A 26,595-nucleotide genomic window follows, 5' to 3' on the forward strand; every position below is an offset into this window, starting at 1 on the left:
CAATGCATTCCTAATGCACAAAAATAAATCTAAAAGATGCTTCTTCAACATATTGTTCTCAAAAACCATTTTGTGTCTATCATCCTCCTCAGCATTTATGATTTTTGCATTTACCCAATCAATATATAGACTAAAGTCCCACATAATTCCTATTTTACCCTTGTGAGTTGATTTATAGAGTGCCTTATATTGCCATCTCTGTAAGGTGGTGTATAAACAGTTTTTACCAATGTTATCTACCTGTTGTTCCTTAGCTCTATCCAACTGATTTTGCAACTTGATCTTTCAATTGAAGATCCTCAGTCATTCTTTTCTCTTTGCTGTTATTGTTTCACTGTAACTGAGTTACAAAGCTTCGTAAACCTGCAGCCACGTTTTTGTAATAGCTTCTAGATCATATTCATTTTTATCCAATTGTGCTATCAATTCATCTACCTTGTTGTGAATGCTTTGTGCATTCAAATAGAATTATTTTAGTTCTACATTTTTTATTATCTATGCAACCTCATAGCCCTATCTATTTGTGCATTCTTAAGTTTGTACATCAGTCCCTTTCTGCTATGCTTAGGTTATCAATTCCTTTTTTGCTGCCACGCTTTCTTGCTTGTCCTGTCTCCTTAATAACATCTTCCCACAGTTGATCTCTCAGCTCTATTATTTATTTCAAAACCCTCTTTATCCTAGTTTTATAAATTGACAAGACCCTAGTCCTAGCATGTTTCAGGTACACCTCCCAGCTTCCCATTTCTGTTGCCAATGTTCCATGAAACAGTTTTTCAGCTTACGTTTAACTCTCTAATATTATTTACTCTTCTCCAATTTTTTTCACAACTCAGGCAATAATCCAGAAATTATTACCTTAGAGTTTCAGCTTTCTAAATTTAGTTCCTAGCTGCTTGTACTGTCTATTCAGAATCTGATTCTGAGTTCTATCTATTTTATTGGTACATATGTGAATCTTGACACTAGATCCTCCTCATCACACTGTAAGTTTCTCTCCAGCCCAGAACAGATGTGCCAAACCCTGATACTGGACAAGCAACATAGTCTTCTGATATCTTGCCTTTGGCTGCACAGAACTGTGTCCTGAGTGTAGTATCACTACATTCCTATTCAGTTTCCCCTGAAGTCTGTATAGCTTTCTATACCTTGCTGCCATGGTCAATTCACTTATTCACCCTACAGGGCCCATTTCTGTCTCTAAAGGCTGCAGGAATCTTGAACCTGTTGGACAATTGCAAGGTCTCAGGACCCCCTACTTTCTTGATCCCATACCACTCACATTATCTTGTCCCTAACCTTGCACCAAACCAAATGACACAATCTTAAGCAGTGTGACTGCCTTCCAGGAGTATCTATATAACTGTCCTCCTTATGATGTGTCACAGAGCCTGCAGTATAACTCTGGACAGATATTTGTTGAACTGCAGAAATTTGCTGCAATGCATTTACCTTGGATCACATGAGCCCCTTTGTTCTGGAGCTGCTACACATCATCTTCATGCTGTCTTATTATTCTTATATTCTAGATTGAAATTCACTAGTTAAAGTACTTATCTTAGGCAAATAATGTTCAGAGCTTTGTGACATGAAATATTGAATTACACCCACAACCTTCCTTGTTTTTCCCGCTAAATTTTAATCTATGCCATATTTACAATTTACTGGTTTATTTAATTTTCTGTGGAATATCTAGAAAAAGGTTCTGCCTCCATTAGGGAAAAAGGTACTGGAGATATCTGAGTACAAGACAAGAAATTAACACAGAGGGTTCTTTATGGGTCATTTGTTTGATCAGAGTATCAAATTCACTGTTGCACTAAAACACTAGAATGTAAATGTCATCACTGTAAAAATGTTTGCATTAAATTCAAATAATTTTATAGTATTACTCCATTTTTACAACTTTCCTTGGGACAGATACCAAGGGGGTCTGGGCCATCAATGCATGCAATGTGCTATGAAAGACAAGATATAGTAAGGCAGATTTTGGAATACTCTTCACCACAGTACAGCCTCATTTTTCTGTTGAAGTATTCCAAGTATATCTACTATTTGAAAAGTAGATTTAGATATGGCCAATTTTCAATCACATCAATTTATATCATACTTTATTATTGTTTTACTTCATATGCATTGACAGTTACATTCCTTTTCCTCTTACTTGATAGGACCTATCCACTCCATGACAGTTCTCAAATTCTGACTGTTCGAAACTCATCATATACCCATGAGATTAGTGCTATCTGGAAATATTATCAAGTGGAGCATCAAAACTGGCACATTATTTATGCACTGCATAGCAAATGGTGGGTGTGGGAAAAAGTCCTAGAAATTGTTAAAAGCAGTGTGAAACAGATTGAACTATATCTAGAAAGAATACAAGAAGGTAGGTTTGAACTTTAAAAAGAATTTAAGTAATAATTTAAATATTCAAGTATTACAACAGTCATTTCATTGTATATAATTTAAGTACTGCTGAAAAAAGACATATTTTGATAAAGATTTTCATCTTGTACCAACAGGATAATTTGCAAAAAATATCAAAGTATACAGTAAACGTTTGTTATAAGTATGAGTGGAATATGCTACTTGGTGACATGTGAGCTCTGAATTGTAGAGGCATTACCATGGAGAGCGCATCAGTAAATGATGACTGGCAGGAAACAGCCATGCTTTATTTAAATATTTAATCAAGCATGCTGATTCTGATTGATCAAGGCATTGCCCTGAGAAATGGACTAAATAATCTTAACTATTCAAAGAATTACACTGATAATGAGTTTATAACTTAATTGGGCTTACAGTGTGGTATATTTATGTGTACTGGAACATGTATATATTAATACACAGAGCAGACAGAAACAACACATACACACAGCACCTCAACAGAATAGGCAACAGCCATTCTCTGGTGAGTGAGTTGGCAAAAAAATTTGACAAATGTGGTAAGCTGTGGGAAAATGTAAAATTATCATTTTCAACAGAAAGAAAATGGTTAGAAATTGCAAAGATCTAAGATGCAGAGTGAACTGAATGTTTTTATGCATAAATCAATCACAAGATTAATATGCAGCTATAGCAAGCAATTAAGAATGCTCATAGAATATGATTGTTTATTGTGAGGGAAATTAAGTACAAAACTGAGGAAGTAATGCTTCAGAAATGCAGGGTAAATGTGAGACCATATCTGGAGTACTGTTTACAGTATTGGTCTGCATTTAAGAAAGGTTGCAAATTAACTGGAAACAGTTCATAGTAGGTTTACTAGATTAATACCTGAAGTGGGGAGATTGTCTTATAAGGAAACGTTGAACAGGTCAGGCTTGTACCTGAATCAAAGAATCCCTACGAGTGTGCAAGGAGGCTATTCAGCCCATTGAGTCCACATTGATCCTGTGAAGAACATCCCACCCAGATCTATGCCCCTAATCGATCCCTGTAACCTGCACTTCCCATTGTTAATCCACCTAGCCAGGACATCCCTGGACACGATGGGCAATTTAACGTGGCCAAACCACCTAACCTACACATGTAGGAGGAAACCAAAGCACCTGGAGGAAACCCATGCAGACATGAGGAGAACATGCAATCTCCACACAGTCACCCGAGGCTGGAATTAAACGGGGGTCCCTGGCACTTTGAGACAGCAGTGCTAACCACTGAGCCACCGTGCCACCCTCTATTGTGTCATGATGGAGTTAGAAAAATGGTGATTTTAATGAAACATGTAAAATCCTGAGGAGTCTTGACAGGATGAATTTAGAAAGGATGTTTCTTCTAGTGAGAGGATCCAGAACTGGCAGCTATTATCTGAAAACGAGCTGTTGGCTAGTTAAGATAAAGGTCGGGATAAATGTTTTTCTCACAGTATGTATTTGGAACTCCCTTCCTGAAGGAGTGGTGGAAGAGTATTTCAATCAATTCTGATCACCACTTTACAAGAAGGATGTGGAGGCTTTGGAGAGGATGCAGCAAACGTTTACAAGGATTCTGTCTGAATTAGAGGGTTAGGAGAGGCTAGAAAAATTCAGATTGTTTTTGGGAGTGGCAGAGGCTGAGGGGAGACTTGATGGAAGTCTATAAAATTATAAGATGCATCGATGGGGGTTGATCGTCAGAATCTTTTTCCCAGGGTTGAAATACCTAAAGCTAGGGGAACGTGTTTAAGGTGAAGGGAAAGTATTTTTATGCAGAGTCATAGGAGTCTGGAATGCATTACCAGGAGTCGTGGTGGAGGCAGAAACAATAGGGGCATTTGAGGGACTTTTCGATAAGCATATGAATATGCATTAAATGGGGGAGATATGGACAAAGGGCGAGCAGAAGGAACTAATTTAGAAAGTAATGAATCAAGGGAAATATATGATATAATATACTTTTCTACATTCAGATTTTAACAACACGGGCATACCAAAGATGTGTTGTAAGTCTTGAAGATACTGGTAAATAGTGGTTTGGATGCCCAGCATTTCATGACCTAGTGGCCAGCTCACCATTCAGAAGGCTTTGGTGATAGCTAGAGAAGTTTTATCACTTACGTTCAGTTTAAATCTGTTAAGACTGTCGAGAGAAACACGTTTTTCTTACACGCTACACCTCCTCTGGCCTTCATGCCTTGCTACTGTTTCCATTCTAACTCATATTGCTACTCACTCATTATAAATTAATCTGGAGTTCAAAATCAGATCATATGTACATGGGCACAAGAAGAGCAAATTAACATATCCATGATTCACCATCAGTCAATAGATTTCATGCTTAGAATCCATAGAGTGTGGAAGCAGGCCATGCAGCCCAACGGGTCCACACTAGCTTTCTGAAGGTCATCCCAAACAGACCCACTCCACTACCCTATTCTTGTATTTCGCATGGCTAACCAATCTAGCCTGCACATCCCTGGACTCTATGAGCAATTTAGCATGACCAATCCACCTAACCTGCACATCTTTGGACTATGGGAGGAAACTGGAGCACCCCTAAGCAATCAAAGGAAGAATGTGCAAACTCCAAACTTCAGTTGCCCGAGGGCGGAATCAAGCGCAGATCCCTGGCGCTGTGAGGCAGCAGTGCTAACCACTGAGCTATCATGCTTAATAGTACAATTCTCAAAATCTGTACTTCTCAGAAAATTGTGATTTTAACATTGAGTATCAAAATAAATTAGGAATTGAACATTGCATTGGAATGATCATCTATTTTTAACAATACACAAACTCGAAACAAACTATTAATTTTTGGTTGAAAATTGGGAAAAGAAAGAAAACACTAAAGGGAGTGAACTTTGGAGCCATCCTCAATTCTGTTGTTAAGAATTTAAAATCCGTTTCCTTGGAGTCTCACTTGAGTTCTTTTAGCTTCTCACCATGGTTTGATTCCTATAAACAACACCATACATGATCTCTCGTTGTTTAATTTTAATTTTAAGGTAAGCTTCTCTTAATTTTTTTTATTCATTGTCCAACTTACACTAAATTGAATCAATTTTGCTTCATTATACTTCATTACACTTGTTTGTGTCACTCTAAAATTCCATCTTTCCTCTAATCTAAACTCAAAAATACCATGCATGCTGGTAAACTGAAGTAAAAAGTGAAAATACTGGAAATACTCAGCAGCATTTGTGAAGAGAGAAAACAGGATTACATTTCAGGCTGTGATCTTTCATCTGAACTTAACCTACATTGTTCATCAATTTTTCCCAGGACTTTTCCATTTACTGTATAGTTCGCTCTGGAATTGCATCTTCCAAAATGCATCACCTTGCATTTGGAGTCATAGAGATGTACAGCATAGAAACAGACCCTTCAGTCCAACTTGTCCATGTCAACCAGATATCCCAACCCAATCTAGTCTCACCTGCCAGCACCAGGCCCATGTCCCTCCAAACTCTTCCTATTCACACACCCATCAAAAGGCCTTTTCAATGTTGCAATTGTACCAGCCTCCACCACTTCCTCTGGCAGCTCATTCCATACCCGTACCACCTTCTGTGTGAAAAAGTTGCCCCTTAAGTTTCTTTTATATCTTTGCCCTCTCACCCTAAACAATGCCCTCTAGTTCTGGACTCCCCAACCCCAGGGAAAAGACTTTGTCCATTTATCCTTTCCATGCCCCTCATAATTTTACAAATCTCTATAAGGTTACCTTTCAGCCTCCGACACTCCAGGGAAAACAGCCCCAGCCTGTTCAGCCTTTCCCTACAGCTCAAATCCTCCAACCTTGGCAACATCCTTGTAAATCTTTTCTGAACCCTTTCAAGTTTCACAACATCTTTCCGATAGGAAGGAGACCAGAATTGCACACAATATTCTAACAGTGGCCTAACCAATGTCCTGTACAGCCGCAACATGACCTCCCAACTCCTGTACTCAATACTCTGACCAATAAAGGAAAGCATACCAAACGCCTTCTTCACTATCCTATCTATCTGCGACTTCAACTCCATCTGCCATTTCACTGCCCAACTTTCCAAATTATCCATATTCAGCTGTATTCTCTGGCAGTCTCCTTCACTATCTACTATTCCACCGATCTTAGTGTCATCTGCAACTTGCTAATAAGGCAACATACACCTTCCTCCAAATCATTTATGTATATCACAAACAACAGTGGTCCCAGCACAAATTCCTGTGGGACACCACTGGTCACCATTTGAGGCCCCTCCACTACCATTCTCTGTCTCCTGTTGCCCAACCAGTTCTCCATCCATCTAGCTAGAACACCTGGACCCCATGCGACTTCATCTTCTTCATCAGCCTACCCTGGGGAACATTATCAAATACCTTACCAAAGTCCATGTATATGACATCTCCATCCCTTCCCTCATTAATCAACTTTGTCACTTCTTCAAAGAATTCTGAGGGTTGTAAGACATTACTTTCCCTGTACAAAACCATGCTGCCTATCACTGATAAACCCATTTTCTTCCAAATGGGTATATATCCTATTCCTTAGTAACTTCTCCAGTAGCTTCCCTACCAGTGATGTTAGGCTCACAAGTCTGTAATTACCTGGATTATCCCTGCTACCCTTCTTAAACAAGAGGACAACACTAGTAATTTTCCAGTCTTCTGGGACCTCCCCCATTTTCAAGGAGGCTGCAAAGATATCTATTGAAGCCCCAGTTATTTCCTCTCTTGCTTTCCTTAGTAACCTGGAATAGACCCATCCAGTTCTGGGGACTTGTCCTCCTTAATGCCTTTTAGAATACACAATACTTCCTCCCTGCTTATGCCGACTTGACTTAGAGTAATCAAAGATCTACCCTTAACCTCAACATCCACCATGTCCCTCTCCTCAGTGAATACCAACTCAAAGTACTCATTAAGAATCTCACCCATTTTCTCTGACTCCATGCATATCTTTCCTCTTTTGTCCTTCATTGGCTGGGGTATCGGGTACAAGAGTTGGCAGGTCATGTTAAAATTGTGTAAGACTTTGGTTTGGTTTGGAGGGCCAAAGGGCCTGTTCCTGTGCTGTAACATTCTTTGTTCTTTATTCACGAAGTAATTAATCAATTGTCTTTTCAGGATCAATAAACAGTAGTACTAAGACAAAACATAGGTGCGTATTATATAATTACTAGATTCTAATATTTAAAGTGCAACCTTTTGATGATACTTTGTATAAATGCTTATTTTGTGATTATGTTATTTGATAAAGAATGTTCCATCTTGAAAAATATACATATTTGTATACTCTCTCACATACAGGTAAAGCTGCCTCTATTATTGGTCTGTGTATCACCCCCAAGGAACTAAAGTCTCGATTTGGAGCATTTCAGCAATATTGCCCTGTTAGCCTTCAGTTGCATGGAGAACTCGTAGACTGTTCTATTGATCCATCATTAGAATTTGCAGCAGAATTCCGAGGATATTACTATAAAATGGCATCAAAGGAGGCTCTGGATGTAAGTATACTTACAGTCAGATAATAATGAAAATTACCGCTGAAAATGTGTTGCTGGAAAAGCGCAGCAGGTCAGGCAGCATCCAGGGAGCAGGAGAATCGACGTTTTGGGGATGTGCCCTTCTTCAGCTCTGATCTCCAGCATCTGCAGTCCTCACTTTCTCCAATAATGAAAATTAATCAAGAACTGAAAAGAATATATTTCAAAATTCCTCATTATGTGTCTAAATTATAGGGTGTTTCTCCACATTCATAAAATGATGGCATAGGACTTTTTGAATGGCAGTATTTAGAAAACTGCACTAGCCAATCAGGTAGATCCAGCAGTGTCATTGGCAGCAGTAGCCAGAGTTGGACTACAAGAGTTGTTGTTTGTCTCATGGCTAGTGTGTCAGTATCTTTAAGAGGCATGTCCATGATCTCATCACTACATACTAGATCATGGACTATGAGATCTTTATGCCCTCAGATGACTTGCTACAATGCATTGATGATATCATGGATATGTCTTTTAAAGGTACACTATGGATCATTTTCCCTAATACATTCCTGGCCGAACAGCAGCCTCCAAATGGGATAAATACTCCTGACCTACCATGACAACCTCTCTAACCCAACTTGATACCTTCCCTGCTGCACTTAACACCTTCTTCCCAGACCTCAAAAATGATAGCTCCCTTGACTTGACCCTTCGGTCTACTCTTAGCACTTGTCCACTTACCTTGCACCTTAAACGCCTCATACATCTGGCATCCTATAACTCACTGACCTAGCATTCTATCCATTTATCAGCCTGGCATCGTTCTCATTTTCCAACCTGGTACCCAAATTCCTAGCCCCAACCCCAAACAATGCTCACCTTACCACCACATTTACATGGTATACTAAGTCACACAGTAGCGGTCAATGTGGCTGACTGCTGGACATTTAAACTTCATATTACAGGACAGTTACTGTTGCAGAATTGTGTGGTGGGGTGGGGACGAGGTGGAGGGGGGAGAGGGGTGTCATGGCTTTAATGATAATTTTCTCCTCAATTGGCTCTGGTGTTTCCTGGAAAGGGCTCTGTGATTTTGTAACAAGACGCTTCTATCCAGGAAAATCCAGTGCTGACCTGATCTCAAGTTAAGTAGGTAACTTACAAATTAGGGTTTCTGAGTCCAATCTGGATTTCTGGTTCAAAGTTCAGGGTGTGAAAAAAGCAGCTCCAAACCAGATCCAGTTGTTATATGGTATCAGCTTATTGTATCATGGTATTATTGGTATCTTCATAAATCCATTTCATATTACAAATATCATACTGATTCTGTGGAAGTCTAGTTTGGACAAAATGTTGCATGAAAGTATACAATATTAAGTATGAAAGGAAAAATAATGAGACATTCAGAGATAATCTCAAATATATAGTTCCATATTCGTACTATTCGTATAGAACACATTCATGCTAATGTTGTGATGAGAAGTATAAAACAATACTCAATTTTCAATTTCTCTGCTTTATCAATTTTTCAGATGTTCTTGGACAGTCCAGAGGCATTTGTACCTCCAATAGCTTCTAAATCTCTTCCAACATCTGAAATGCTACCCAAAAGGCTTACTGCAGCTGGAGTAAAAGCCAGATTTCCTAAACAGGCAGAATTTATGGGCTACTGTCCAGTCACATTTGTGGATGGAAAACTGAGGTACATTCAACCAACCAATATTTTTGAGGATAAAAAGAATAGGATGTTAAAAAAAATGTTTTAACAGAGAAATGTTTGTAACTGCTGTTTTGGTGCTTCTATCAGATATGAAGCATTGGTCCCTGGAGTCATTGATAATGCTGCTGAATACAGAAACAGAATATACTTTTTTCAGGATGAGGAACAACTTGAAAAGTTTATGCGGTAAACATTTCTGAATGATATTTTCACCTCAATGTTGTTATTTTCAATTATTTAATTTTGTTAAAACTTTGTATTTTGGTGTTAAAGAATTTTATGAACACTTGCTCAATGATACAGCTGCACATTTATTCACACATTTTTAAGATCCTGAATTTATGCAAGTATTCTGTTGGTTGAGCTGCGTATTCTCATAATGTTAGACTCTTGAGTACAACAAGAGTCTTGTCAATGGTGGTCATAAGTGAAATTCTTTTGACATTTATGCGATAGCTGTCAGATTTAAGTTTGGGAAGCACAAATTATGCAAAAAATGTGGTGGATCTCATGTATATTTTAAAGTAGCTTATTAAGATGCAACTGTTTAAATTATGATGCATAAACTAAATAACAGAAAAAAGTATACAACCCTTAAAAGATGAGAGAGGTTTACTGGTCCCAGACGATGAGGCAAATTGAGTGTTGGTCTACAGAGCAAATGGCTGACAGCAACATGCCTTTTTGCTTCTTAACCATAGTGTTAGAATATTCCTCTCCGGCTTTATCCATTGATGCTGGTAGCTGCTGTTTGCCACCAACCACTCATTTATATACTTCATTTATAAACAATTGTTTATACAAGAATCCGGAGTAGACCACTCACTTGATTGAGCCTGTTCTGTCACGCACTCACCTATTTATGACTTCAACTCCACATTCCTGTCTACTGCTATAATCTTTGGGCTCTCCAGATCCTGCCAACACAGCTCTCTGGAGAAGAGATTTCCTCATACTAAGAATACTCTGAGAGGCAAAAACAATACCCCTCATCTTCAATTTAAATGGAAGATGCCCGATTTTTAACTAAGGTTCCTTATTTCTGGTCTCTACCACAACATCCATGCATCTTTACCATCTACACTGCAGGTCCCATCAGAATCTTACATGTTTTAATAAATAATTTATTCTTTTTCTAAACTCCAATAAATCTGTACCTCAACCAGTTCTTGTAAAAGAACTCTTTCATTCTAGTAATCAGTTAAGTGAATCTTCTCTGAACTGTTCTAATGCAATCATATTCTTCCTTAGGCAAGGATAGCAAAACGATAAAGAGTACTCCAGATGTGGTCTCTTCAATGCCCTTATAGACTAAAATAACTGTTCTACTTTTATGTTCCATTCTGCTTGCAAAAACTGACAACATTCCATTTGACTTCATGATAAGTTGCTGCACCTGCCATACCAACTTTTCATGATGCATGTCCCAAGATATCCAGATTCTTCTGTCCTGCAGAATTCTATAATGTCTCTCAACTTAAATGTAGTCTTGATGTTTTGTTCTTCCTGCCAAAGTGGATAAGTTGATATTTTCCACATTTTTCTCATGTACTCTACTGCATGTTTTTATGTCATAAGCAAATTTAACAAATATACATAACTCATATACATTCAACCCCTTCAACCAAGTCCTTGATCATAAATCGCTGAGGCCCTGATCAGTATGGCACTCCAGTGATTAGAGGTTGCCAATCCAAAAACGATCCATTTACCCTACTCCATATCAATTATGTATTCACTTTCATCTGTTGATGAACCAATGGATAGGTACCTAGGATAAGCTCTACATGAATTTGCCTGAAGAACTTCTTTCATTTTTTTTTCTCTGTTTTTTTACAGTGAGAGACACAAGGTGCACAAATCTTTATTTAATTTCCACCACCAGGAAGAAAGGAAACATCCGAGTGGCCAGTGACAAGCAGTGCCCTTCGCATCAAAGGGCAATGCTGTGCGATCAAAACAGTGAAGGGGAGGGCAGGGATTAAATCAAATAGAGTTGGAGGGGGAAATGATGCACTCCACTCCCTGCGGCGCCCACCTCTCCCTGAACAACTCCAGGGTGTTGGTGGACACCGCGTGCTCCTTCTCCAAGGACACCTGGGCTCTAACGTAACCGCGGAAGAGGGGCAGGCAGTCGGCCCTAACGACCCCCTCCACGGCCCGCTGCCTGGAGAACTTCTTTCATTAAATCTTATGCTGGCTGTCACTTGTTAATCCATGCCTGACACTTATCGATTATAAGAGCTAATCTTAGCAAAGATAATCAAGACAACTACCATCCATTATCTCAAAGACCATTTGGCCCATTGATTACTATTAAGGAAGGAAATCTACCATTCTTAATTGGTCTGGCCTCCAGCAATAGCATTCCTGATGAAGAGCTTTTGTCCGAAATGTTGATTTTCCTGCTCCTCGGACGCTTCCCAGCTCCACTTTAATCTTGACTCTAACCCCCATCATCTGCAGTACCCACTTGCACTCCAGCAATAGCAGTCCATTCCATTGGATCAAACCACTAAAGAAACAAAGACAGATCTGGCATAGACCTCAGCATCAAAACCGACATTAGCAAAGACAGACCTGTCAATTCTGCAAAGTTCTCCTTGCTAACATTTGGAGAGCTGTCTTACAGACTGGTTAAACAACAGTCTGACATTATTATACTCACAAAATCATATCTACAGTGGAATTTTCCCAGGCTCTAAATAAAATTAACAATGGCAAGACAGGTGAGAAAATCCAGTGAGAATGAAAAAAATGTATCTCAACATTGAGAATAAGAAGTCTGACTTTCTGCATAAGTTTCCAGTGGCCAGAATTTCACTAGGGAACAGCAAGGGTCCAGTTTGCATGCACATTGTTATTTTCCCTGACAGCACCAATTTCCAAAATGAAAGTCAGTGCAGTTTCCTGGTGACTGCAGCTCACCGGTGTCTTTTCCAGACATCCATCTTGGCTAGCATTTCCCAAAACCTCAGTGACTGTCTGTACTCTCCACCCATACAGGTTGGTTTTGGCCAAGCATCAATCTCGGCATGTTGTCATGGCACATCTCAGACCAACTTATAATAGCTCAGCACTTCAATATTGCACCTTGGAACTCACCAGCGCTTTCCATTTCAATGCTGCCACCAGACTAATTTGCATGCAAAACACACACCCATCTCATATATTAAAACAAGCTGTATTTCAAGGTTGGTAGCTTGCTTTTTTAATGCCAACCCATTTTGTGCCTACTTGGATGCTCACAGCATCTCTGCCTTGCTTTTTTGTGTATTGCGCTTCATTCAGAATTTAAAGGCTCAAGGTATTTCAGTCTTGCCTTTTAGTGCAGACACAAAGTATAAAGACATACAGACTTGGCATGAAGCCAGCAAGATCAGTCAAGAGGGTGGACATGTAGCGGTATGGCACCATGTAACATCAATATCACGTCTATATCATGTAGCAGCACCTTATATAACAAGCACATTGTATATATGTCAAATGCGAGGTGTTACATTTTGGTAAAAACAGTCATGCACAGTTAGTGGTAGAAGCCTGGGAATGTTGTCGTAAAGAGAGACTTAGGGGTCCAGGTACATAGTTCCTTGAGAGTGGTGTCACAGGTAGGGTAGTGAAGAAGGTGTTTGACACACTTGCCTTCATCAGTCACAGCACTGAGCACAAGAGTTGGGAGGTAATGTTAGGCTGTACAAGAGGAGAGGCTGGATAGGCTGGACTTCTTTCCCGGGGGCTTTATAAAATCATGAGGGACATGGATAGGGTGAGTATCCAAGGTCTTTTCCCCAGATTAAAGAGAAAAGATTTAAAAGGGACCCAAGGGACAATTTTTCATGCAGATGGTGATGCATGCATAGGAAGTCTAGAGGCAGGTACAATAACAATATTTAAAAGACATTTGGACATGTACGTGGATAGGAAAGGTTTAGAGCAACATTAGCCAAACACAGTTCACTTTATGAAACCTGAGTCGCATGGATGTGTTGGGCCAAAGGGCCTCTTTCCATGCTGTATGACTCTCTGACTCTATGACCAAATGGCCATCCCTCAAAGTCCTCATTTAAGTCCAGGGGAACTGTCACCCAGGGTTCCACTGTTGTCAGACAAGGGTGTATGTTTCATCTCAGTCCAGAGGCTTGGGCATGACCAGTCAGCCAAATTCAGAGGGTCAATATCATTTCAGTGCAGTGAATGACCATAACCTGTCCAACATGTTCCAGTGTAACCAGTCTAGGAATTGGTGATAATTCAATAGTGGAGCAGCAGATATCAGTCATGGATCTTTTAAACATCAGACATAGCTGTCACTCCTAGTTGATCAGGGTGTACGTGGTCATTCTTGATTCATTTTAGTTCACTGAAAGTCAAGGTGAGTTATTGGGTGTCACTGCTGTGGTGGAGAAATTGGGAACTCAGAATGGGAGGCAGCATGCTGGGATGTAGAACAGACAATAATTGTGAAAGCAAAATGTATAAGTGTTGGAGATAACAGAACATGGAGGTTATGGGTACTGAAGGTGAGGGAGTCATTGATGGTCACCACTACCCTGGCTTCATTTGGGAGATTAGGCAATGCTTGGTATAACTAAGCTGGAGGCCTGAGGCTCAGGGATAAAGTGAGAATGTGAGGAATCTCAAACCTGACAGGGTTGATGGAGAGTGCAAGACAGAAAAGAATGTGAATGTTTGGAGGTCACGAGCATTTAACTGTGAAGTACAACTGTGTGCCTTCCATGCTTTTATTTAGGAAGCTTGACTTGTTTGATCCAGTATGTGGAAAGAATGCAATTTTGTTTTCAGGCAAATGACATTAGGGCAAATGAAAAGCAGGATAATTCTCCTAACATCTTGCTGACCCGCAGTATTTTCGGTTATTAGTGGCGCCAGACACTAAAACCTTTCAAGAGCTGACAAATTTAGTTCAGGAATATTACAACCCCAAACCTCCTCAAATTCTGAGACACTATCAGTTTTCATCAGCATTTCAAGAACCAGAAGAATTTGGGTCGGAATTTTTGACAAGGTTCAGATCAACGAGGAGAAAGTGAGGACTGCAGATGCTGGAGACCAGAGTTGAAAAGTGTGGTGCTGGAAAAACACAGCAGGCCAGGCAGCGTCCGAGGAGCAGGAGAATTGATGTTTCAGGCATAAATCCTTCTTCATGAATGAGGTTAAGATGACTGGCAGAGACATGTAATTTTGGGTTAACCCTGAATGCGATGCTGCAAGACAGTTTGGTGTGTGGAATTAGTGATGTAACCATGCAAAAGCACCTACTAGCTGAAGCCCAACTGGACTTCGAATAGATGCTGCAGCTGGCCTTGTCATTAGAAAATGCAGCAAGTGAAGCATGAGAACTACAGGGCATCCCAATGGAAGTGTACATCTTCACTTGTCTGACTGAGCTTGGAGAACACCACTTGAGTATAGGCAATCGCAGAGCCTCACACAGGGTACATCCTGAGCAGAGAGCTCCTAGGTCAGGCCACAGCAAAATCCCACAATAAAGCTGAGCCTCAGCTAAATAGCTAAGATGTTCTTCAGGATCCAAGCCGGCAAGCCATTGTGCTACTGCCAATGTGCAGACTCAAGACAGCAAAGGAGGCCTATAAGGCCTGACTTGAGTAAGAGAACTCATAGGCTGGTATCCAGGAGAGTGCACACTCTGGAAAGTCCACCTGCAACTGGTTTGGAACAGTAAAATTGTTTAGCAACATCCAAGTCAGAACCAATCAAAGTAAATGTCTGATTAAATGGTTACCCAGTTCTAATGGAGTTTGATACAGCCATAGCTGTATCAATGATTGCAGAGTTAGTCTTTAACAAGATTCACTCTGGACTCCAACCCTCAAGTTTGCATAAGACCTTGGGCAGGCTGAGAACGTACACTGAGGAACCGTTACAGATTAAAGGTACAACTTTGGTTCTGGTCTCCTATGAGAAGCAGTTGGTGCAGTTATCTCTGATTGTAGTTAACGGCTATGGCCCAAACATGATGGGGTAGAATTGACTGAGAAAGATTCACCTTGATTGGCTCAACATTTTTTGATTAGAAAATGGCTGATTGAGCAAAGTCCTACTTATATATCTGGACATTTTTCAGGAAGGTCTAGGGACTATCAAAGGAGTCATGGCCACCTGTTGACCAGGAAGCAATTGCATGATTCTACAAGGCCCACACAATGCAATTTGCCTTACGGGCAAAAGTAGAGGCAGAAATCAGAAGGCTGGAACGCAAAGTAACCATCAAACCAGTCCAGCAACACTGGTTATTGTGAAGCTTGACATGTCAGTTCGCTTTTGTGGGGATTTTAAGCAAACAGTAAATTATTTCTCACAGCTGGATAAACACAAAATCCCTCGCGTAGAGGACTTATGTGCAAAACTGGCATGCGGCCATCTTTCATGAAGCTGGACACATGCCATGCACACCTGCAACTGCAACAAGATAAGGAGTCCCAGAAGTGGACCACAAATAATACCCATCAGAGTTTGTATCAATATACAAGACTGCCACTTGGGATATCATTCAACCTGTGCCCTTTTCCAGTGGATGAACATTTTACAGAATCTACCCCAGGTTGTCATTTAGCTGGATGATATGCTACTAACCACAAAGACCAATAAAGAGCACTTGGGGAACTTGGACATAGTACTTAAACATTTTTCGCAGGCAGGTATTTGCCTCAGAAGGGAAAAATGTGTATTTTAGACACCCAAGTGACCTACTTGGGCTACAGAATTGACAAGACTGGGTTACACCTTTTAGAAGATGAAATTAGGGTGATCATTGGTACCCCAGCTTCCATGTCTGTACTGGAGCTTAGGTCTTTCTTTGGCTCAGTAAATTATTATGGAAAATTCATATGTAACCTGACCTCCATCTTGGCATCATTACACCTGCTATTGAAAAAAGGTCAGCCTTGGAAATTGTCACATGACCAAGAAGTAGCCTTTAGGGAAATGAAAAAGAAACTCTTGTTGTCGAAGATGTTGGCACACTACGAATCCATGTTGCTGTCATGCGATGCCTCCCCATCTGGCAAAGAGTAGTGTTGGCTCACTGGTAACCCTACAGAGAGGAATGCCTGATAGTGTATGCTTCCTGGACTTCAGCAGGTACTGAACGCAAATACGAACAGATAGAAAAGGAAGTTTTGGCAGTGAGAACATTCCACCAATACCTTTATGGACATAAATTTATAATATTAATGGACCACAAACCCTGCTCGGGCTACTTAAAGAAGACAAAATAGTGCCGCCCATAGCTTCATAATTCAGCGGTGAGCCCTTATTCTCAGTGCATACAATTATAAGTTGGAACACCTACTGGGAGGCCAAGTAGCAAATGCGGATGCTTTGAGCTGCCTCCCACTGGCAGATACACCATCAGTGGTACCTCCCCTGAAAGAGTCCGTTCTGGTTTTAAACTTTCTAGGCACCCTTCCAGTCAGTGCTGACAATATCTGACTGTGGGCAGAAAAGAGATCCTATCCTATCAAAACTAAAACAGCTGGTGGTGTTGGTGGAAACAAAAGGGCCATTACAACCAGAATTGAAATCTTTTTGGAATCAGCGAGACGAGATAACATATTATAATGGGGAGCAAGAGTGAAGGTCCCTAGTAAAGGTCACCACCAGATACTGGCTGAACTCCACCTGGGCGTCCCAAGGGTTTCCAAAATGAAGATGTTGGCAAAAGGTTATGTCTAGGAGCTAGGATTGGTTGCTGACATAGCCACATTGGTGGGGAAATGCCCAGAGTGCCAACAGGGACAAAAATTAAGGGCAGTAGCTCCCCCAAATTGTGGCCAGGGTTGGGGAGTGGGGAAATGGCTGGGTAAACCCTGGACCTGGTTACACATCAACCACACCAGTCCTTACATGGGCTTATTGTGAATGCCCATTCAAAGTGGTTGGACATGCATAAAGCTGATTTGTCAACTCAGGGATGACAATGGAACAGCTGCAAGCATCTTTTGCAATGCAAGGACTCCCAGAAGTATTGATCATGGACAATGGGATATCATTTAGCAGCAGGGAACTCAAGTATTTCTTGAAGTCGAATGGCATTCCGCATGTTCGGACATCTCCATACTATGCATCATCCAATGTTTTGGTCATAAGAGCAGTCGAAATGTTGAAAGCAGGCTTAAGGAAACAGCCTACAGCTTCAATCAATACCATACTGTCCTGGTTCCTGTTTGATTGCAAGACCACCCTCACACAAATACAGGGATAGCACCAGCAGAGTTGTTGATGGGGAGAAGACTCCAGATCAGGTTAAATCTAAAATTCCCAGACCTAGGAGTGAGAGTGAAATGGCATCAGGAATGCCAGATACATGCTTCCTCGAAGTGAGAGAGATAGTTTATTTCAGGGGACAAAGTTTGGCGCTAAAACCACAGAAATGGCCCTGTATGGGTATGAGGCAAGGTCAACGGAGGTCTGATCTCATGACATACCAAGTTCAGGTAGGTGAGGTGATCCTGATTTCCCTGAAAACTGGTAGAGATCCCCAGCGGAGGGCTCTCTACACAGGTGTCCTCCCCCTTTCTGTCGGGGATCTGGGTGGAGGGTGCTGCACACAGCGGTTCCCTGCAACCGCAGATTGCAGTGGTTCACAGACTGCCAGCCCAATTGCTTGTTCTGTGGCGCTGTGGAGTCTGTGGACCATGTATATATTTGGTGTGGGCATTCGCACTCCCTTTTTGATTTCATTAAAGACCTTCTCCTCTGTTTTTGGTTGCACTTCAGTCCCACGCTCCTGATCTTCAGACACCCGGTGCAGAGGAGGGAGGGCAGGTCAGAGGATGTCCTCATGGGTCTGCTCCTGGGACTGGCCAAACTGGCCATAAACAGATCCAGGCTGCCGGCCGTGGAGGGGGTCGTTAGGGCCGATTACCTGCCCCTCTTCTACGGCTATGTCCGAGCCCGGGTGTCTCTGGAGAAGGAGCACACGGAGTCCACAAACACCCTTGAGCTTTTCAGAGACCAGTGGGCACCGCAGGGAGTGGAGTGGAGTATTTTCCCCTCCAACTCTATTTTGACTTAATCCCTGCTATCCCCTTCACTGTTTGATCATGCAGCATTGCTCTTTGATGAAAAGGGCATTGCTTGTCACTGGCCACTTCGGTGTTGCCTTTCTTCCTGGTGGTGGAAATTGAATAAAAATTTATACACCTGATGTCTTTCACTGTGTCTCACATTTGCACACACACAACATGGGTGCTGGGGAAAACAAAAAAAGCAGGAGTGTGTCAATCCCCCTGCATTTTTTTCACATAAGTATTGCCCTTATCAGACTTTGCTTATTCATGTTTAAAAAAAGGAAAAAAAAGATTAAACAGGAGTCTCAGGGACTTTTCTCACTCTAAGGACTGGTTCTGAGCTAGCTGGTCAGAATCTGTGTACTGTGCATATATCAACAAAGGCTGACTTGGTAACAGGACACCGGCCTCAATGGAATTATTTCAATGACCATTAATATAAAGGGAAACATTTCAGGAAATGTGATATATAATAGTATCAATTCATTACCATTTATAGAGGCTACTCTTTGGGTGAGCACCTCCTTTGACCGTTGTAAATTACAACAGAAAATGATATGGGGATCAAACTTGGCAGGGTTCTGGCATTTTTCTGTCTCAACCATCTGATATTCCAGTAACACAGGAAATTCTGATCAGAAAATTAAAGCATCAATGTCTTAAAGTCACCAGTTTTAATTTTGCTTCCTTTCAGACTTCCTGACAAATACTGGGATCTAACACTCCCAAATAAACTTCCACCAGTAAAGGATCCAGTTCTTCCCACTTCACTTCCAATGCTTGGATACATGGAACAAGTAAGGAATCTATTGTTGACAGTTTAGCATATAAGACTACTTTCGATACTATCAACAATGCATCAGCCCATACTCATGTTGACTTGCATTCATTGAAAAACTATAACAAGTTACCATATTAAGTATCAACAGAATAGACCTATTAAAGTCAAGTCTTATGTTTTCTTGAATTAGCTGTAATTTCAATACTTCCTAGCTGAGTTAGAATTATCAAAATTCTCTACAGCATTATTGATACCTCGTTTACTACTGCCGGTTCAAACATTTCAATCAGATTTGTGCACATCCTCAGCATGGAAACTGCAGCAAAGTCAACACCATTGATATCTTACATGCTGTATTAGAGGATTATTATCTTTTCACATCTTCCTCAATTTCTACACTGCTATTAACACTCCATTCTCCTCAAGTATCTCACCTCCAGAGTCCATCCTCATGGCTCTAGGCCTGTTTCTGTTCAAAGTTAATTGGATTCTTTCAGTTGTTTGAAGGCAATAACTATCCAGAAGAACTGGCCTGTAGAAAAGGCTGAGATGATTCAAAGGCAGATTTAAAATTATGCACTGATTCAATCAGGTAAATGCAGAAAAGATACTTCCAGTTATAGAGAAAGCCAAGATTAGTCATTATATTGCACAGTCACTAATAAATCCATCAAGAGCAGATGAAAAACAGAGTGCCGGCAGTTCCTAATTTACAAATGTTGGACTTATGAACATTCCTACTTATGAACACGATCCCACACAGGAGTGTATTAATATTAATTTTAAAGATCCAACTTGTACATATTTTCTCATACTTTCAAACATCTGTTTTATCTTGTCCTATAATATGTTCTGACTTGCGTACAAATTGATTTCTCCATGGTCTCAAGAACAGAACCCATTTGCAATCTGGGATTGTCTGTACTTAACCATGTTAGGATGCTATGGCATCTGAAATTGTATTTCCAGGATTTAATTTCAAATATGGGCCAAATAAAACACAGAACTGGACATCTTTGAGAAAACAATTCTTGAAGTATAGAATAGCTTTGAACTAGATACTAAGCCAGAAACTGTGCTCCAAAGTACACATCTCGATACATTTGGGAATATAGCCAATGATGTTATCACTCCTCCAGCTAAAAAAAATCTAATACATTCTAAGAGGTGCTGAATGTCTATGATAATTATTTTAACCTCACAACTAGTAAAATTTGTGAAGGACAAAAGGTTGGCAGAGGTTAGAAACATGCAATCCTTATTCTGAAATTATGTCCTCAGACCAGGAAGAGGAATGAACAGAACTTGTCAGAGAATGTGAGGCCCCACCTTCATCTCCAGACCTGAGCAATGGCCCTCCCTGACCTCCAAACCCCAGTACATTGCCCTATTCCTGGACTCCAGGCCACATTGCCCCAAACCCACTCACTGATACCTGAACAACATCCCACTCCTTGACCCCTATGACAGTAGCCAACACTTAATTCATCAAGGAATTTCATGTGCTTGACAGGTAACTGCTACTAACAGGCAGCTATTTATTTAACTAGAATATTTTAACATTCTTAAAGACTATTGTTCTCAGTCTTATTCTGACTTCTATAGTAAAACTTGCAAAAGATTTACCAGTCAAATTCCCAAACCTCCAATTACTGTACTCACTCCATCTCAGTCTCCTTCACTCTGACCAGCAGCTTACTTTTCAGTGTTGAGACAAAGGTAAAGTTACCATAGTCATTCGAGACAGAGTCATTTAATGGTTTAACCTGAGGGTCACCATGCCTAGGCAAGTGAAGAGGTTGAGAGGGAGAGTCCTTCATGTTAACTCAACTGCTGTGAGAATTGATTTGATTATTATTGTCACATGTACCTAAGTACAGTGAAAAATTTTGCTTTGCGTGCAGTACAGGTGGTACAGTTAGGGAAACATAACAGAGTGAACAATGTTATGGCTGCTGAGAAAGTGCACAAGAAGTAAGATCAACATTAAATTTAAGATTTGATAGGCCTATTCGGAAATCTAATAGCAGGGAAGAAACTGCTCTTGATTCTGTTGGTATATGTGTTAATCCTTTGTATCTTCTGCCTGACAGAAGAGGTTGGAAGAGATTATAACTGGGGTGGGAGAGGCCTTTATTTATGTTGACTACCTTCACAAGGCAGTGAGAAGTATAGATGGAGTTACTGGTTGGAAGGTTGGTTTGTGTGAAGGACTGGGCTGTGTTCACGACTCTATGTAGTTTCTTACGGTCCTGGGCAGAGCAGTTGCCATAACAAGCCATGACACATCTGTAAAAATTGGTAAGAGTCTTTATGGACTTGTTGAATTTCCTTAGCCTCCTGAGGAAATAGAGGCGATGTTATGCTTTCTTGACCATAGCGTCAATGTGGATTGACCAGGACAGACTGTTAGTGATCATCACTCTTCGGAACTTGATGCCTTCAACCATCTCTACTTCGGCACCATTGATCTAGACAGGCGTGTGCCTGCCACCTTGCTTCCTGAAGCCAATGACCAGCTCTCTAATTTTGCTGACTTTGAGGGAAAGATCTGTCTCATCATTGTTTGATATCCGGCCTACATTGCTGGTGTCATCGGTGAACTTGTAGCTGGAGTTAGGATGGAATTTAGCCACACAGTCATGAGTGTAAATGGAGTATAGAAAGGGACTGAGTCCACAGCCTTGCCTGGAGGTGATGCTGAGGATTATCATGGAGATATTGTTGCATATTCTCACTGATTGTGGTCTGTGGATCAGGAATTCATGGATTCAATTGCAGAGGGCAGAGTAGTGACCTAGGTCTCAGAGTTTTGAGGTTAGTTTGGTTGGAATTATGTTGTTAGCATTACTGTGCATTGTAAACCAGCAGTCTAGTCAACTGAACTAAACTGACCCACTTCCAGGGCAACTGCCTTCCAACTGTATATCATTGTGCCACCTCCTATGATAGGTCAGGATGGTCTACTGGCAGGACAGTCCAAGGGATGCCGTTGTTGTTGTCTGGGACACGATGTATGAGGAGTGACTTTGTGAGTATATCAGGCTGTTGCTTGTCTACTTTGTGAAATAGCTGTCCCAATTTTGGCACATAGTCCAAAAGCTGAGTTTGCTATTGTCATTTTTGGTTACTTATCAATGCCAGGTGATCTGTCTGATTTCATGTTTTGAAGACTTTATTGATACAACTGAATATTACACTTTAGAGAGCACTTAAGAGTCAATCACGTTACTATGGATCTGAAGTCACGTGTAAGTGTATTAATGAACCAGATGTTTTTTTACAACAATGGTCACCCAGATTTTTATTGAATTCAAAGTCTACTGCCTGCTGTGTTAGAATTCAAATCTAAATCCCTAGAACATTACTCTGAATTACTGGGCCAGTGACAATACCACTGCAACTTTAAATCCTGGAAATATTTAAGAAATGTTATTGCGTGTATTGATATGTTTGATCTATATAAACAGAAAACTTATTGACTTAAAGACTTATCATTTAAAACTGATGTATTGTAGGGTGCAGCATTATCAATAATCAAAGCATTGACGGCTGTAGGTTGCCTGAAACCAAAATATCCCTTCTTGAGTGTGAAGAAATCTGCACTGCTCTACATTTTTTATCATCTGAAAGGTAACAAATTGTACTAGATATGATTGGAAACTTATCATAGTTCAGAGCCATATATTCTTGCCCATTCTGGTGATTAAAATTGTTAATTTGGATTCATGACCTATTTTTGATGGTTGCCATTTTAGATGTACAACACAAAATCAGACCTTTCAGTCCAAATCATCCATGCCAACCAGATATCCTAACCTAATCTAGTCCCATTTGCCAGCACTTGGCCTATATTCCTCTCAATCCATCCTATTTATATACGCATCCAGATGCCTTTTAAATGCTGTAATTGTACCAGCCTCTACCACTTCTTCTGGAACCTCATTCCATACACACATCACCCTCTACGTGAAAAAGCCAACCTCCCATCTGTAGAATCCATCTACCAGGCCCGCTGTCAAGGAAAGGCTGCCAGCATTCTCAAAGATCCATCCCACCCTGGCAATGTTTTTCTACAACCTCTACCATCGGGGAGAAGATACAGAAGCCTGGATACACGCACCAGTCAGTTTCGAAACGTTTCTACCCTACTGTTGTTAGAATACTAAATGGACTCACAAACTCTTAACATGCACCTATACCTGTGTTTTTGTTTTTGCCACTGTATACCTATTATTTACATATCTCTGCTACATAACTCTGTGACCTGCCTGTATTGCTCACAACACAAAGCTTTTCACTGTGCCTCGGTACACATGACAATAAATTCAATTCAGTTCAATTAATTTCATTTCAAAGTTGCCTCTTAGGTCCCTTTTAAATTTTTCCCCTCTCACACTAAACCTATGCCCTCTAGTTCTGGACTCCCCCAACCCAGGGAAAAGATCTCGTCTATTTACGCTATCCATGTAGCTCATGATTTTATAAACCTCAATAAGGTCACCCGTCAGTCTCCAATGCTCCAGGGAAAATAGGCCCAGCATATTCAGCCTGTCTCTGTAGCTCAAATCCTCCAACCCTGGCAACATCCTTGTAAATCTTTTCTGAACCCTTTCAAGTTTCGCAACATCCTTCCAATAGGAGGGAGATCAAAATTGCACACAATATTTCAAAAGTGGTCTAATCAATGTCCTGTATAGCTGCAACATGACCTCCCAACTCTTATCTTCGGAAAATTTGCTGAAATTATTAATTACAAACTTGAGCCACACAGCAGCTTTATGGTAAATCATAAATTTTGAATCTTAAAAATAAAACAGACACTTGATTCCAAATTCTACATTGATTGTCAACAAAGCTACGAGGAATCATTCCTCATCAATGAAACACATTGACAATGATACATACTTTTCTTTAATATGGAACAGTATATCAATTATATCTGTAGTTGAGGGATATTGGAGTCAATCACGATTACTCAAGAGATCCTGTAATGGTGACAGAGCATAAGAAAATATTTTATTTGCTACAATGGACTTACATTTAAATTTCTTTTGGAGAAACTTAAACTCACACCAAAAGTACCTTTACAGCTGTTTCTTCAAGATTGTCATTTTTGTCTGATAGTTGTAAGCCATCAGTTTTTGCTTGGTGCTGAAAGTTGCTGCCACACAGAACATCTACCATCAAAACTAGTTACTTTGTCTTTGGGGAGAAATTTGGGTGTGACATAAGTTAACTTGTAAATCCACATGAATTTCCAGCTGGGATAAGAATGAGAGAGAGTTTTTGTTAACTTCATATGCAATAATGACATAAATCATTTAAGATTCATTTCTTCATGTATTCTTATTCAAGAAAGTAGTCAGGTTACAAAAGAAAAAAATAGTTAAATTGCAGAAACATACTCAGATGCTGATGCAGCAGAGTTTCTGTGAAAATGCAATGTGGCTGCTCCAGCATTAACTTTGAGGCCTGATTTAGAAATGGAATATGAGAAGCCCCTCTATCATTCCATAAAAGACAAAGCAATGGGTCCAAGATGGGAATGGAGCACAGGCTTCGGAGAGGAGATAGGATAGCACCTGGGAAGGTAGGGAGTGGTGAGACCACAGGTAAGAAATAAGGTATTTATCTAAAACAGACCATTTGAAAATTTGAATAATATACTGTCTACATGACTTACAATGTTTCAATATCTGATGAATTCTCATTGAGTTAAAGTGCTACCTTGGATTGTTTTCTGAGGTGGACATTCCCAACGTTGACTTAATAAATGATCATTGTCCTTATCTCAAGGCTCCTAAGATTATTTCGTAAAATAATTACCACATTTGTAACAAGCAACACATCTTCAGCCAGTCTTAAATCCAGGAACCAATTTTGTGAGGTACAGGTGACTCACTTACTTTCACAAAGGAGGCCTATTTCCATAAATAGAAGTCTTTAATCATGAGTCACAAATATTTTCCCTGGGTGGGTGTTACAACATTATTCAGCCTCAGCTCCAGAACTTCTCCAATTATATTTCCTATTACGGTTCAATGTTTCAACTTTAAACCAGATATGTTAAAATTGTTCACTAGATTTTTCCATGATTTTCAATTTATAGAAAGAAAAATAATTTTAGATATATTTTCTGTTTCCAGCATACAATCCAAACAGCTTTGACTATGTGAGAAAGAAATACAGAAAGAAGCTGGAGCAGTATGAGGAACATTGTGAACTTATCCGTTACCTCGGATCAAAGATGACCAGAAAGTACAAGGAGCCCAAAGATAGACCTATTGACTTTGATCACAAGTTACAAAAGTTTCTATCACTCAAAAACTTGGATCCTACAGTAACTGGAGTTCCTTAAGAAGATTTGCCTTCACTAAAGCTGTCACTATTTTTGAAATTGAATTATCTATCAGCCAGCAAACATTTTTCTTCGAGTCACACATTCTTTAATACCTGTTAGTTCTTCAAGAAATGGTAAATGCTACACTGTTAATTAAAGATGTTTCTGTATACATTTTAGGATAGTCCACAATGTTGCTTTTCTTTATATTTATTGTCTCCATGGCATTAGCTTTGACCTTACAGAAGTGGACAATCACCTTGCTCCTGTGTATCTTACAAATTTTATTACCTCATTAGTAGCTAGAAGGCATGTAAGAGCAGCCTAGTGATGTTTGTTTTGTTTCTTCCCTTAATTGCTCTGATTAAGTACTTACTCCCTGTCTATGTTAACCCAGCTTTGATTTTTTTTGCAGAGAATCACAGCCATGAAACTTTCCTGTTCTAAAGGAGTGATTGATTTGTTTCATATTGCACCTGCCTAGTAGACGGGCTTTGTGTTGCGTTCTTACTTCTAAAGATTTTCAAACTTTTTTTGCTTTATTCTGCTCGTAAATTACATTTAAAACTGAGAACGAATATTTACTTGAAATAAATGGTATGCTAGTAACTATTGGTTTATCTTCAATGGCATGATGTGCAGACAACAATAAAAACTAATTCAATGCATGTGTATTTATAGAGGAAATATTGGAAGCAAAGGTATTTTGTGTAGAAAGATAAAACGGTTGGAAAAAAGTCAGATGGAGATATTTGAGTCAGAGCTGTTATCTACCTTGAATTGCTGAATTAACAAACATGAGACTGA

At 40.0% G+C, this 26,595-nt stretch overlaps 1 protein-coding gene across 1 annotated transcript in view; it reads left to right on the top strand.

The window, feature by feature from the left end:
• Window positions 1–25,806, top strand: part of ak9 (adenylate kinase 9) — a 269,696-nt gene extending 243,890 nt beyond the window's left edge. Inside the window, exons 35-41 of the mRNA XM_060854563.1 lie at window positions 2,172–2,389; window positions 7,716–7,912; window positions 9,424–9,593; window positions 9,699–9,797; window positions 19,359–19,461; window positions 22,964–23,078; window positions 25,595–25,806. Of these exons, the coding sequence (XP_060710546.1) occupies window positions 2,172–2,389; window positions 7,716–7,912; window positions 9,424–9,593; window positions 9,699–9,797; window positions 19,359–19,461; window positions 22,964–23,078; window positions 25,595–25,806 (1,114 nt within the window). The remainder of the gene's footprint in view (window positions 1–2,171; window positions 2,390–7,715; window positions 7,913–9,423; window positions 9,594–9,698; window positions 9,798–19,358; window positions 19,462–22,963; window positions 23,079–25,594) is intronic.
• The last annotated feature ends 789 nt before the right edge of the window (window positions 25,807–26,595 follow it).

The sequence above is a fragment of the Hemiscyllium ocellatum genome, chromosome 3 (genome assembly GCF_020745735.1).
Source record: "Hemiscyllium ocellatum isolate sHemOce1 chromosome 3, sHemOce1.pat.X.cur, whole genome shotgun sequence".
In the NCBI taxonomy this organism is placed as follows: domain Eukaryota; kingdom Metazoa; phylum Chordata; class Chondrichthyes; order Orectolobiformes; family Hemiscylliidae; genus Hemiscyllium; species Hemiscyllium ocellatum.